This window comes from Haliotis rufescens, unplaced genomic scaffold, assembly GCF_023055435.1.
Source record: "Haliotis rufescens isolate VD_foot unplaced genomic scaffold, xgHalRufe1.0.p SCAF_39, whole genome shotgun sequence".
Lineage (NCBI taxonomy): Eukaryota > Metazoa > Mollusca > Gastropoda > Lepetellida > Haliotidae > Haliotis > Haliotis rufescens.
The window spans coordinates 3259645-3274430 of record NW_025964101.1 but is presented as its reverse complement, the minus strand read 5'-3'; the positions used below and the strand labels follow the sequence as shown (position 1 = coordinate 3274430).

Sequence of the window (14786 nt, the reverse complement as noted above, 5' to 3'; positions counted from 1 at the left end):
GATGATATGCTTTACTCTCTTGGTGAGTCTTCATTATATAATTGTGCAGTATTCCAGTCATTCCCTGCTACAGTAAGTGAGTTGGTTTTAACACCCCTTTGAACAGTATTGCAGTTATTCCCTGCGAAGGTGAGTGAGTTGGTTTTAACACCCCTTTGAGCAGTATTGCAGGTATTGCCTGCTACAGTGAGTGAGTTGGTTTTAACACCCCTTTGAACAGTATTCCAGTTATTCCCTGCTACGGTGAGTGAGTTGGTTTTACCACCCCTTTGAACAGTATTCCAGTTATTCCCTGCTAAAGTGAGTTGGTTTTACCACCCCTTGGAACAGTAATCCAGTTATTCTCTGCTACAGTGAGCGAGTTGGTTTTAACACCCCTTTGAACAGTATTCCAGTTATTCCCTGCTACAGTAAGTTGGTTTTACCACCCCTTTGAACAGTATTCCAGTTATTCCCTGCTGCAGTGAGTGAGTTGGTTTTAACACCCCTTTGAACAGTAATCCAGTTATTCCCTGCTGCAGTGAGTGAGTTGGTTTTAACACCCATTTGAACAATATTCCAGTTATTCCCTGCTATAGTGAGTGAGTTGGTTTTAACACCCATTTGAACAATATTCCAGTTATTCCCTGCTATAGTGAGTGAGTTGGTTTTAACACCCCTTTGAACAGTATTCCAGTTATTCCCTGCTACAGTGAGTGAGTTGGTTTTAACACCCCTTTGAACAGTATTCCAGTTATTCCCTGCTATAGTGAGTGAGTTGGTTTTAACACCCCTTTGAACAGTATTCCAGTTATTCCCTGCTGCAGTGAGTGAGTTGGTTTTAACACCCCTTTGAACAGTAATCCAGTTATTCCCTGCTGCAGTGAGTGAGTTGGTTTTAACACCCCTTTGAACAGTATTACAGTTATTCCCTCCTACAACATCGAGTTAACCATTCCAGTATTGACTGCAATCTTCTGATGTTATCATTGTTCTGCCTCCTTCACAGAAATGTATCTGGGCAGACAGAAACTACATGAATAACAGATACAAATACAACATATACTTTCATTAAACTTTTATAAAAACAAAACAACTGAAGTCAAGAAAGAATGTGAACAAAAAATGATACAAACACAAAATCAAAATCTAAATGCTAAACCAATGAAAATTATGCATGATTTTGTGGACATTATCAAAACAAATTATACAATTTACAAGTGATCAAGTCTTCAACATGCAAAACATAATGTCAAATATAACACTGCACTGATTCTAAAATGTGTTAGTTATACATTAATATCACAAAAATGAGTAATGCTATCCTGCTTGTGAATATGTGAATGAAAGTGATGCCAACCTTGTGTTACTGATGGTAGTGTTGACATTCAAGCAGTGTTATAACAAAGAAAACCTTTCTCTTCATTAAGAACTAACATAAATAAGTATTTGATAAAAAAACAAAAAAAACAATTATCAAACATTCCTCAGCACATAGAATTCCTGATGCAACATAACTGACCATATGAATTGTTGTCTATCTCTTTCTATTAACCCTCTTGCTGGCTGTTTTAATCTTTCCAAAATATTGAAACTAACTTACTGAGTCAGTGAGCAAAATCAAAATAACTCTTGTCAACATTTATTTCAAAGGACCAATGTTGGGTGTGTGAAATATACAAAATAATGCCACAGCACTGTAGCTCACCTGCGTATGTAGCCAGCAGCTTTGTGTCAAAAGTTGCTGTTTATTAAGATTTGCAAATATTCACCGAGACAAATATGCATTTTAACAGAATTTAAGAGCATTGCCAAAACACAAAGGTATACTACTAACTTCAAATATATACCAAACTGCATTACATCTCACTGGACCTGTGAAAATCTGGGGTAGAAAACCCATGCTTGCCCTAAAAGGTGACTATGCTTATCGTAAGAGGCGACGAACAGGATCGGGTGGTCACTGACATCATTGATGCATGTCATCGTATCCCAATTCTGTGGATCGATGCTCATGATGTCAATCACTGGGTATTCTGGTCAAGGCTCGATTATTTACAGACCGCCGTCATACAGCTGCAATATTGCTGAGTGCGGCGTTAAACAACAAACAAAACATCTGACTGAGCAGAGATAATAAAGAAATTTAGGTTATAGTCTCTGGACTGAGTTATGGCCATAAGTTGTTTTTTCAATCAGATCCGAAATCTCTTGGACAAATTGGGGCGTGATCATTGGTGAAAACAAGCATGTGAAGTTTCAGTCATTGGTTGAGTTTATTTTGTTTTTGAGACAATTTAGAGCATAGACAAAGTGCAAAGTTCAAATCTTGATCACAATATAAAATACAACAATTTTCAATACCATCTACCTGAACACCAAATTTCCATTATGAGGAGCCTATGAATAAGTCTGTTTTGGCTTGGCTCGATCTCGGGGTCACATGACTCATCATCATCATAGTTTAGCCAATCAGAATATTGGTGGGACTGTCATGTGCTGCTGGTGGCTGACTGCTAGTGTAGCTGTGTGTCATAGATTATATTTGTTCATATTGTTCAGTTGTTGTAATAAATAGTCATGCGTGAAGTCGTGTAGTGATTCAAATGTTAAAAAAATATGGCTGCATCATGCATCAACAGTTTTTCAATAGGCTGCTACGGCAGATTCAAACTGGGAAAATTAGTTGGATCATTATTGATGGGAACATCCATGTCAGATTATCAACTTCACCAGTGCAGTGGTTTTGAAGAAGAGGGACAACAACAATGTATGAAAGATGTTAGACAAGCAGGCCAGGTGAGCTAAGAATAGAGTCATAAGGATCTGTACCTTATGTGAATTTTCCAGGAATATGAATTAAGAACACAAAAGTCCTACAGGGGTACAAACAAATTCACAGAAGTTTCAAAACAAAAGATATATCCAAAATTCATGTTTTTGTTTGTTTACTTGTTTAACGCTGCACTCAGCAATAGTCCAGTTAAATGTAAGTGGTCTGAAAATAATCAAGTCTGGATCAGGTGAGGTGAGGTGAAATTGGGTTTAACGTCGCGTCCAAGATTATCGCACTTATATAGCGACGTGCATGCACGTGTATGTGTGTGTGTGGCTGCTTGTACTAGTCCGGACTGATGCCGATTTATAGTGCTAGCTCACTGAGATACCATGCCGCAGTTTAACATGAATACCCCACTCAGACACAGTATACTGACTCCGAGCCGACCAGTCCTTGTTTTAGCCCCTTAATGCCGAGCGCCAGACAGGGTAACAACAAGTACAATCTTTTAACGTCTTTTTGTATGACGTGGCCCGGGATCGAACCCTGGACCTTCCGCTCTCCCGGGCGACGCTCTACCACAAGACCATGGAGGCGGTCTAGTCTGCATCAGACACAATCGAGGGATTGATATCATGAGCATCAGAATCAAGTGATTGATATCATGAGCATCAGAATCAAGTGATTGATATCATGAGCATCAGAATCAAGTGATTGATATCATGAGCATCAGAATCAAGTGATTGACATCATGAGCATCAGAATCAAGTGATTGATATCATGAGCATCAGAATCAAGTGATTGACATCATGAGCATCAGAATCAAGTGATTGACATCAGGAGTATCAATCCACGTATTAGGGATACAATGGCATGCATAAACCAAGTCACTGAGTCTGACTACCTGATCCCGTTAGCTGCCTCCAATGGTAAATGCATGTACATTAACTTCACATTGATACATGAATAAGTGGGGGAGAAATGGGCCAAAATAAGGTCAAAGGTTGAAGTTCTTGTTTCCCAGTACACAACAATGTAACAATTTATTAGGCATAGAAAAGTGAGTATGTTGGGTCTAGCTCTGCTTTTAGCAATATTCCAGCTTTATCAGTGTGAGGAACACTAGAAATGGGCTTCTCACATCGTACCCATGTGGGGAATCAAACCCGGGCCTTTGGCACCACATGCGAATGCTTTAACCACTAGGCTAACCCACCGCCCCAGGCATAGAAGATACTGCAAACTAACTACCATAATGATAAATGCAGGGATGGCCGAGTAATTTGCAAATATGACTTTTTCAATATGGCTGCCATTACGGCCATGTTAAAAATGAAATCAAAATTCTGTGAAAAACTATTAAGAGACATTAGAAGTGGGATCATCCTTTCAAACAGACAATGTAAAATCTACAATGGTATAAATTCACATGAACTTTCAGTTCAGATGAGCTGAGAGATAGAAAACAAAATGACTTTGAATCATTGGAACTCATTCAGCGTCACCACTAAACAACATGGAGCATTATGGCAAAAGGCCATGAGACGTGAAGACTCACATCTCTGGTTCCGCTTAGCTCAAACAAGATATAGACAAACACAGCATGAATGTCTTTCATGGAATGTCACAAGAAATTGCAAAGGACCACACAACAACGAACATGTCCTCATCACGATAAAACAAGAACTGAAAACAAAACAAGGGTCTTGAATCAACAATCAACAGCGTGCGCATCAACACTAGCAAACAGTCCTTCACATATTCAATGGTAACTATTTGAGCATCTGATGAATATCCCTATTATGTATAGCATGTATTCCACCCCTCAACACACAGAAATAATCCTCAAAGGAAAATGATTCTTAATGTTATAGATTTGTCTGTGATACTGGACAAATCAGAGATGCAGCCGACTATGGCCGTGTCATTAAATCTGACTAAAATTCAGATCAATTACTCTGATACAATATCGCTCTGACAACATCTCCATGGAATGCTACCTCTGACTGCCCTATCTAAATAAAGGATACATAGGTTCCTGGGCCAATCAGATTTGAGCCTTCTCTACCAGGTTGATTCAGAAATTTCAATTTTAACAAGGAAACTCTTCCGGACACAACCCTACCTTTCACGGTACTCCCTTTTGGGTCAAGATGCCATGGAACTCAGGAGCAAGTGAGCATTGTCCTAGGCCCCTTTTAGCACTATTCAAGCAATAGCAGAAATGGGCTTCACACATTGTACCCATGTGGGTAATCAAACCCGGGTCTTCGGTGTGACGAGCGAACTCTTTAACCACTAGGCTACCCGTCTGCCCCATGGAGCTCAGGAACGACAGAGCGTAGAAAATATTTTAACAGCAACATAATGTGCAGCTTTCATTATGTACATTTGGGATCGGTGGTTAAAGTTTGTTTTCGAGATACAGAAATCTGATATGCTGGTCTAAATGCTTCGCCGACTCGTACTGAGAACTTAGAGGTCTCGAAGCTGATCGAAAAGTTGAGCTGACGAGACCTGTGGAGTTGTCCTCAGATCTTCATAGAGAGAGTTACTTATCAGAGTAAAAGATCTGATATTAATGAGAATGAGATGCTTTCCAATGACTCCAAATTGTGAGGGGTGCAGGGGTCCTTGTGGTGTGCTGCTTTAGTACTCGAATCTAGGGACCTCCTTGCTTCCTTGCTACAACACTACGTTATTGTGAAGGACGCCTAACTTTCATGCTTAATTGTGAAGACGTCATGACTGTATATTCATGAACATGAAGAGCCACTTCGAAGGCCCTAGAAACAAACACAGCTCTATAACAATTCTGGACATATCTCTAATTGGACTGAATCTTCACAAGGCAAAAGAATATGTAGAAAGTAAGAACACTCATGTTTTCATTAACATGCCCCACTTAGATATGAGCTGGTAGCATTGAGAAACAAATTTGCTAAACATTTCAAGGTTGCAACTGAAATTTTGGATTAGGGTGCCTGTAATACAAATATTATTTTCCTCCTTGACCTTCCCAGCAAATTAATTACCCTGTAAACCAGCCGTTCTGCCCAAGATGTCCACTTCCTGTGGTCAGTTCTCTCCAGGCGAACTTCTGTCACTGAGGTCAGGGTCGTCACCCTGGAAACCAGCCGCTCTGCCCCGAGTTGTCCACTTCCTGTGGTCAGTTCTCTCCAGGCGAACTGCCGCCACTGAGGTCAGGGTCGTCACCCTGGAAACCAGCCGCTCTGCCCCGAGTTGTCCACTTCCTGTGGTCAGTTCTCTCCAGGCGAACTGCTGCCACTGAGGTCAGGATCGTCACCCTGGAAACCAGCCGCTCTGCCCCGAGTTGACCACTTCCTGTGGTCAGTTCTCTCCAGGCGAACTGCCGCCACTGAGGTCAGGATCATCATCCCTGTACACCTGCCGCTCTGTCCTCTGGGCGCTGCGCAAACTCCTCCTGGGGGCTAGACCAACTGGGGCATTGTAGTTCTCCTCATCACTTGTCAGGTCAGTCACATCAACCTTCTTTGGCTTTGTGGACTTCCTCCGTCCTTTCTTCACTTGCTTCTTGGCAGCTGACTCTCTTCCTTTCTTTCCAACTGGTTTGGTTGACTTGGACATCAAAGTTGAAGTCTCCTCTGGAGCTGGTTCTGAGCTCAGTTTTGCCTTCTTAGTCGGGACAGCTGGGGCTTCTGGATTGGGATCCATGTGAGGACTTATGCAAGTCTTCCACTCTGGTGTTGGAGGCTCGGTACACACTTCATCAGGCAGTTGACTCATGGATGACGTCTTTTTTCTGTGCAGCCTATCAGGTTCACTGTGGACTGATGAGGCCAGCGATGATCGCACTACAGAAGATTCCAAAAACACAGGTCTCCTGGCAGTGATCTCGAAAGAATCTGATGATGATGGACCTGATAAATCACCTGGACTTTGTGGTGATGGGGAGTTGTCCAGCATCCTTCTATCACCAGGCATTTTATGGAGCACAGGAGGCAGGAGGTTGGAGTGGATAGGTATGGGTGCTCTCGGTTTTATATTTGACGGCAGTGTGAGATACGTGAGGTTTTGACCAGACATAGCTGGTCTCATTTCTCGATTCAGTGTAGGTTGTCTAAGGTTTTGATTCGATGACTGCGCAAGATTTATGGGACTTGTCCCAGACATTGAAGGCTTCAGTGCAGGTGCTCTCAGATCCACCTGTTTTGTGGGGCATGTAGGTAGTGCTGATTGATAATTTGAGGACTGTGGAACACGTTCTGACCTTGGTTCTTCATTACGTGACTGTAAATTTACGATATGCAAATGAGACACTGAAGGCCCAGACTCCTCAATCAATGATGCATTGATGCTTTGTGCCAAAGATTCAAGCTGTCTTTGTTTTTGATACGACTGTGCAAGGTTCATGTTTTGAACATGCAACACTGGTGGTGCTGATTCAGGATTCACCATTTGTGCAGGATTCACATTTGGGGTCTGAGACATGTTTGGTCTTTGAACTGGGCTTAATGACGTTGTGACATCTATTTGTAGTGTTTGAGATGCAGATCCTTGATCTATTAACGGATTGCTTTGATTCATCACAGATGGATCCTGTTGCAAAGGATGGCTACTGACAAAGCCTTGGTCCTTGCAGCCTGGATGGGATAACGGCTTTGTGGACAAAGTTGCGGCCGAGAAAGCTGGTGTCATAGACACCACAGATACTTCAGGCTCTACTTCAACAATTTGCCAGTTTGATAGACGTGTAGCCTTCTCTAGAGTTTGAACCACATTTGCATGTTTAGAAACGCCTTGGAAGGAGGTTCCTCTTTGCTCAGGGAAAACTTGTTTAGGAATTGGGGCCGTGAAGGGCCGAGGTTCCTGGTCTTGGATAACTGTCAATCTTCTACTTTCTGCAGAATTTCTCACGTTAATGCTGCTGCTCCTTGAAGCTACTTGGCTAGACATAGTTGAGATTTGAGCTGCCTCACAAGTTTCTTGGACATTTATTTGACTACCTTTCCTTTGGAAACTGCGACAAGATGAGTTGGGTGTTCGGTCAGTATTATAACCTTTTGCTTGACCAACCCCATCTTGACCAGTGAAAGTAGAACTGTGAATGGTTAGCTTGATGTCCTGGATGTTTTGCTGATCACAGTTAACAGGAGCTGTTTGAGTAACCTCCTTGCAAGTTTGACCTTCCTCTTGCTTAATGATAGCAGGAGCCGTTCCCAATGTCTTAACCCTATCCTGAACGACTTGAGGAACTGCCTGTGGAAACACATTCTGACCATACAGATTTGCCAGATTAGGATCCTGCACATAGGTTTGACTCACCCTTTCTTGCCCCTGGCAACGCTCACCCTGACCTAGCTGGCTCACACTTTGACCTTGACGGTTCACACCTTGACTTAACTGCCTTGTACATTGACCTTGACCTTGCTGGTTCACACCTTGACCTTGACCTTGCTGGTTCACACCTAGACTTAACTGCCTTGTACATTGACCTTGCTGTTTTACACACTGACCTTGACCTTGCTGGTTCACACCTTGACCAATGACCGTTGTCTTCTGAGCATCACCAAATGGAGAGTTCGCAGCCTGGTTTAACCTTTGATTAAAGGTAGGCTTATTAGGATTTTTTGCAATCATCACTTGGCTGTTATTTTGCCTGTTCATTAAAGGAGTGTTGACAGAATTATGTCGTTGTCTACCCAGTACAGATGATGGCCCCTTCCTTGAAACTGGACTTCCTTGTGGAATTTGGTCCATAGGAGATCCTTGCAGTGTTTGGATAATCTGAGCATTGCGTGGAACATTGGGTCCAGGCTTGCTAACTTGAGAAGTTTGCCGCATCTGTTGATTTTGACCTGCTCTGCTCACAGGCATGCGAGTATTTTGTTGTAACATATTTTGTTGTCGTATTTGACCAGCCTGTCCAGGCCTGTTCTGGTTGCTCCTGCTGAAAGCTGGGTTCGGGGGTGCCATGTTTCTCTTCACGTTTCCCCTTTGCCCTGGTGGCCTTTGTGTCGGGCAGTTCCGGAACACCTTGGTGCAGTAACTCTCGCTGATGACACTCCCCGAGTTCTGGATCAGCTCACTCAACACATACCTCTCCTTCTTCACATTGTCAATCTCCAGACACATATAGCCACTCACCTCCACCATCTGGTCGAAACCCACAAAGTTCTGGCATTCCTTGTGAATGTCTTTCACAAAGGATTCAAAGAACTGTACGGAATGCTGTTTCTCCATTTGCAGACTTTCCCTTTCCTTAATCTGGAAGAAAAAGTCTATTGTTAGATAAGCTTCACTTTGTTTACTTGTACTTGGTTTACAGAATATATTTCTCCAAACCTTTGGTCATTCAATGGCTGAAATAAAAATAATAATTTGAGGCTTCAATTATTTTTTGTATTTTAGTAAGAATATAGGGTTGGTAGTATGACTTATTTTCTTTCAAATTATCTGTAACAGAAATATTAAAATAACATATTTTATTATACCGGGGGTACAGACCCTAAAACCTGACATGGTTGGTTGCATATGATTATGTTGGATTTACAAGTATGTCTGATAAACTAAATTAAGTATTAATGACAGATAAAGATACATGTACCTTGTCATAAAATCATTAAAAACAAAATATTCATATCATGTTGTTTATTCCTTCATTACTTAATTTATAATGCAAATGAAAATAAAGAGGCATTTATCACCTCAACAACATGTATTTTTATGTCCTATTGTCTGGATGATTTATTATGTGTCTTGACATAGTCTTTCAATAATTTTTGTTTCTCCCTTCTTGAAGACACTTTTCTCAAAGATGACTGAATCTTGGCAATAAAGTCCAAGTCTGTAATATTTAACACATCCAAGTTGTTTTCAACAAAAAATGCAGTTTGAGCTAGATTTGACTTGATGGTTGCTGGTTTTGGGGTAAGGGCTCTCCATTGTTGTCAAGTTCATCTTCAGTGTTGTCATCTGCCTGACCACGAATGATGTTTTTGTTTGTTTGTTGTTTAATGCCGCACTCAGCAATATTCCAGATATATGACGACAGTCTGTAAATAATCGAGTCTGGACCAGACAATCCAGTGATTAATCTCATGAGCATCGATCCACGCAATTGGGACCGATGACATGCATCAACCAAGTCGGCGAGCCTGACCACCCGATCCCATTAGTCGCCTCCTACGATAAGCATAGTCGCCTTTACGGCAAGCATGGGTTGCTGAAGACCTATTCTACCCCGGATCTTCACGGGGAGACAAGCATGGGTTGCTGAAGACCTATTCTACCCCGGATCTTCACGAGGAGACAAGCATGGGTTGCTGAAGACCTATTCTACCCCGGATCTTCACGGGGAGGCAAGCATGGGTTGCTGAAGACCTATTCTACCCCGGATCTTCACGGGGAGGCAAGCATGGGTTGCTGAAGACCTATTCTACCCCGGATCTTCACGGGGAGGCAAGCATGGGTTGCTGAAGATCTATTCTACCCCGGATCTTCACGGGTCTATTCTACCCCGGATCATTCTACCCCGGATCTTCACGGGTCTATTCTACCCCGGATCTTCACGGGTCTTCTACCCCGGATCTTCACGGGTCTACCATGAATGATGTTGAAGGTTAAAGGTTGTCTTGGTTAGGCTGCGAGGTCGGTGATGACAGGTTCAGCTGTCAGTGGTGCATCAGGAAGAACAGGCTGTGGCGTCAACGGTTGATGTTGTCTTGCTTCACTTCTCTCTAAGCAGTGCCGACAAATAGCAATGCTGGCTTTACGTCTCGGACCTGTGCTACTTCTGCATCAACATTGTCTAGGTGCAGCTTCATTGGTTGTTTTTGTAATATAGTTTGAAGTTTTTGATGATAGTGAGTGAGTGAGTATGGTTTTACGCCGCTTTTAGCAATATTCCAGCAATATCACGGCAATATATCATATATTCATATATATCTAATGGCTGAATGTGCAATGCAGTGTTGGGTGGCAGAAAGTGACACTTAATATTAGACAGTCTTTGACTAGCATTCCAGAAGTTGGTGAGTAAATAAAAAAGCATTGAACATTATGTAGAAACATAATCGGGGCCCAAGGGACACAACTCAATTTGCGGCGCCTTAGACGATTGGGCGACCCCTGCCCCCTGCTTTTTGCCAGAAACAGGGACCGTGCTGAGTGTTTAATGTTGCCAAGTCTGTAGAATAAACCTGTTTCATTGCAGCTGAAAATATCACACAGATTGTAGTAGCGCAACACTTCATGGAAGGATTTTCGACCTTCTTTAACCATTTCTAGTGAAACGGATGATCATGCACCATGAACTATATGGACCATTTCACTGGATGATCATTCACCATGAACTATATGGGCCATTTCACTGGATGATCATTCACCATGAACTATATGGACCATTTCACTGGATGATCATTCACCATGAACTATATGGGCCATTTCACTGGATGATCATTCACCATGAACTATATGGGCCATTTCACTGGATGATCATTCACCATGAACTATATGGACCATTTCACTGGATGATCATTCACCATGAACTATATGGGCCATTTCACTGGATGATCATTCACCATGAACTATATGGGCCATTTCACTGGATGATCATTCACCATGAACTATATGGACCATGTGTCTGCCTGAAATGACTGAGCCAACCATTGCATATCTCTTCAACGCCTAATGTGTCACCTAGCACCTTTGCTTTAGTTTTTAGAAGTTTGTCATTTAACATGATGTTTCTTACATCTGTACACCACAGGAAACTGCTGTCCATTTAGATGATTCCTTCAAAATGTCTGATATTGTTGATCTGCTGATCTTCACGCCTACTTCCACTTCGCATGTGATGATTTCATTCTGAGTGATTTTCTGTTTATTCTGCTTAAACAGACAAATCTCTTTCAGGATTTATGAGGTGATTACTACATACTTGGAGGGGTAGTGGACAGACATTTTGACGAATGTTACAAACAAGTCATGTTTTATATATTCCTATTGTTATCTGGCTTACTTTTGTAAAATAGACTTTCCCCGTTTGGTTTCTTTAAAGGATTCATTGTTCATTGTTAAGTTTATCTCTGCAGCCATGGCAATTTGCACCCATTAGCCGACTAAATATTTAACAGTTTATTTGATCTACTCCTTAAGTAAACCAATCCTATATTAAAACTTAAATCCAACTTGTTGTCATGGAAACATAAACAATAAAAATTTCTAAAAGTGCTATATATCAAAAGGCACCAGTTCAGTATGTGCCTGGTAGACATGCAAAGTTTTGTAAGAAAGTATTTAACGGTTTTTGAGTTGCGCTCTGGAAACTACACCACCCCTGTAGAACCTAAGTTCAACTTATTGCCATGGAAACGTGAAAAATAAAAATTTCTAAAATTCCTAAATAGCAAGAGACACCAGTCCAGTATGTGTCTGGTAAACATGCAAAGTTTTTGTTGGAAAGTATTGAATGGGTTTTGAGTTATGCTCCGGAAACAAACTCTACCCTATTGAACCTAAGTCCAACTTGTTGCAATGGAAACGTAAAAAACAAAAATTTGTAAAATTCCCAAATAGCAAAAGGCACCAGTTCAGTATGTGTCTGGTAAACATGCAAAGTTTTGTAAGAAATTATTTAACGGTTTTTGAGTTACGCTCCGGAAACGAACAGCACCCTTATAGAACCTAAGTCCAACTTGTTGCCATAGAAACGTAAAAAATAAAAATTTATAAAATTCCTAAATAGCAAGAGGAACCAGTTCAGCATGACTCTGATAGACATGCAAAGTTTCGTAGAGAAATATTTAACGGTTTCTGAGTTATGCTCCGGAAACGATTTCGGGATGCACACGCACACACACACACACACACACACACACACACACACACACACACACACACACACAGACGGAACCCATTTCTATATCCCCCGCCAACTTCGTTGGGGCGGGGGATAATAAGATTGGCGCCAGGCAGAAGCTGAACAGACGGGTGGGGAACAGGGCCCGCGAGCTTGGGGGATACAGGTTTCCCACACTGCCTTGAACCGACTAGACCAGCAACTGTACATGCATGACAGGGCTCATTTGTCACCAGCCAGACATTCCAAACATTCGCTCCTTGTCCGCAATATGCTTATAAGGTAACAGTTTCCCTACAGGATAACACGGTGGGTGAACATGAGCGCAAATGGTCGTGGTTGTGGGGGAGCACCTTAGTGCTGGTGGCGGGGTGCTGGTGGACTGCATTTCAAGTTACACTGGCATCTTGGGATACATCCCAAATTGCACATTATAAAGGACAGGGTTGACCACTTTATTTGGCAATAGTATTTGCCTGGCAGCGCTAGGCAACGGAAGTTGCAGAGCTGAGGTCTCTGCATTGGTAAGCAACATGGGTTGCTTGGCAACGGTTGTTGCTGGGCTGTGGTTGCTGTATTGAAATCGTTACCAGGAGTTAAGCTCTTTTTCTGCAGTCCACCAGGACCTCCACATCCGCGACCATTTCATCCAAAAATCATCTCTTCTTAATTCCACTATAACGCAGGTTAGCGGAGCCCGGCCTAATGGGGTCATATAATAAGACAAGTTGACAAATTGTGAGCATGGTCATCGAACAAATGAGTTGAAAGAAAAAGGCCAATAATGGATTAAAAAAATCCGAGGCGGAAACAGCTAGGCACATTCGTGACCAACTCGTGTTATTCCGGGACAAGCCGAATAGCGACTCGTGCCCCTCTCGTGGCCTTTTTTGCGACTAGGTTCCGTCTTAGCGCAAACGGGCATACCTAAAACAATTGTCAACTCGTTGCGTAATGGTTCACATATATTTCCCCATATATTACATATATTTCAGATGCAATTTAAAGGACATGTGGACGTGCGGAATTATACAGTATGATTGAACACATTTAACTGTGTCTTGGGTATATTTTTAGATGCAAGACATATGTAAAATCAAAAATTATTTCTGAGGGATTATTTGACAAAGAACTCGAAATCATACGCGCATTCTGATTGGTTTGTCGTATTTTCGCACATAACATTCATCAATAGGGGGACGAGTCTTCTTGCAGGTTACGGAAAGGGGCGAGTGGTGACGAATGAGCTAGGCAGTCTGGGCACCATCCCAAACATTGAAATTGCTCAGCGCCTCAAACACAGGGAACCTGTTTAACCCCAGTGGCGTATTTTTTCGTTTGAGGTTGCAAAGAATTCCCCAGGCCAATGTGGAAGAACAATTTATAATGTTAATTATCTTTGTCTAGTTGTCATTAGAAATATCACTGGCCATTTATGGAACCCCTCACTTTTAAAAAATGCTGCATCCTCTCTTTGGTTGGCTCCAGTATTGGCGAAATCGTTTTTCAGGAACACAACCATGCAAGTTCTGCGATGCGGTTGACTTGTTCAAATCAAGGGCAATCAAATACGTATTTCAGAGTCGAACAATCACCACACATCCAGACTGCTGGTGACAAGACAATCATAACCATCGAGATTTAATAAACGTTTTCTTGTTGCTTTGCATTGCACGTGTCACGTGACTTCTCCATACAAGTCAACAAACATCCATGCCTTCAAGATGTACCTATTGTGAGGCAATTCCAAAAGTGGCAGTCTAACCTTACACAGTTGCATCAAACATTACAATTAGTTTAGTGTCAAAACGAAACGGTGTCATTTCGTACAAGTAGATTTCGAAGCCTACCTGTTTTCGGGGTGCAAAATCCTTGCCGGAAGCGCAACACATGCGTGACCTCACAAGTTATGTAAATTATAGGGGTCAAATGTGGCACTGACAACGAGGTGATTGGATGGTTTTGTAGAAAGTGATTAAATGTTTTATAAGATGTGAAATGATACGTATGTTTAGTTTGGAATTGTTTACAAGTACTTAGAAGTTTATATGACGAAAGATTTTTTTTCACCTTCACGGGTGTAGTATGACGAAGACTATATACTAATATGCAAAAAAACTTAGAAAAAAACAAACAATTCATTCGTATCATTTATTGATTCGAGTCAATCGGTTCCATACAAAG

General features: G+C 41.8%; 1 protein-coding gene across 1 annotated transcript; it reads right to left on the bottom strand.

The window, feature by feature from the left end:
• Window positions 1–3555: 3555 nt before the first annotated feature.
• On the bottom strand, window positions 3556–14491 carry LOC124149150. The gene is made up of 2 exons (XM_048381416.1): window positions 14453–14491; window positions 3556–9007 (listed from the first exon to the last, which is right to left on the bottom strand). Exon 2 carries the CDS (start codon window positions 8981–8983, stop codon window positions 6110–6112), a length of 2874 nt encoding a protein of 957 aa, XP_048237373.1. The 5' UTR covers window positions 8984–9007; window positions 14453–14491; the 3' UTR covers window positions 3556–6109.
• Between the last annotated feature and the right edge of the window lie 295 nt (window positions 14492–14786).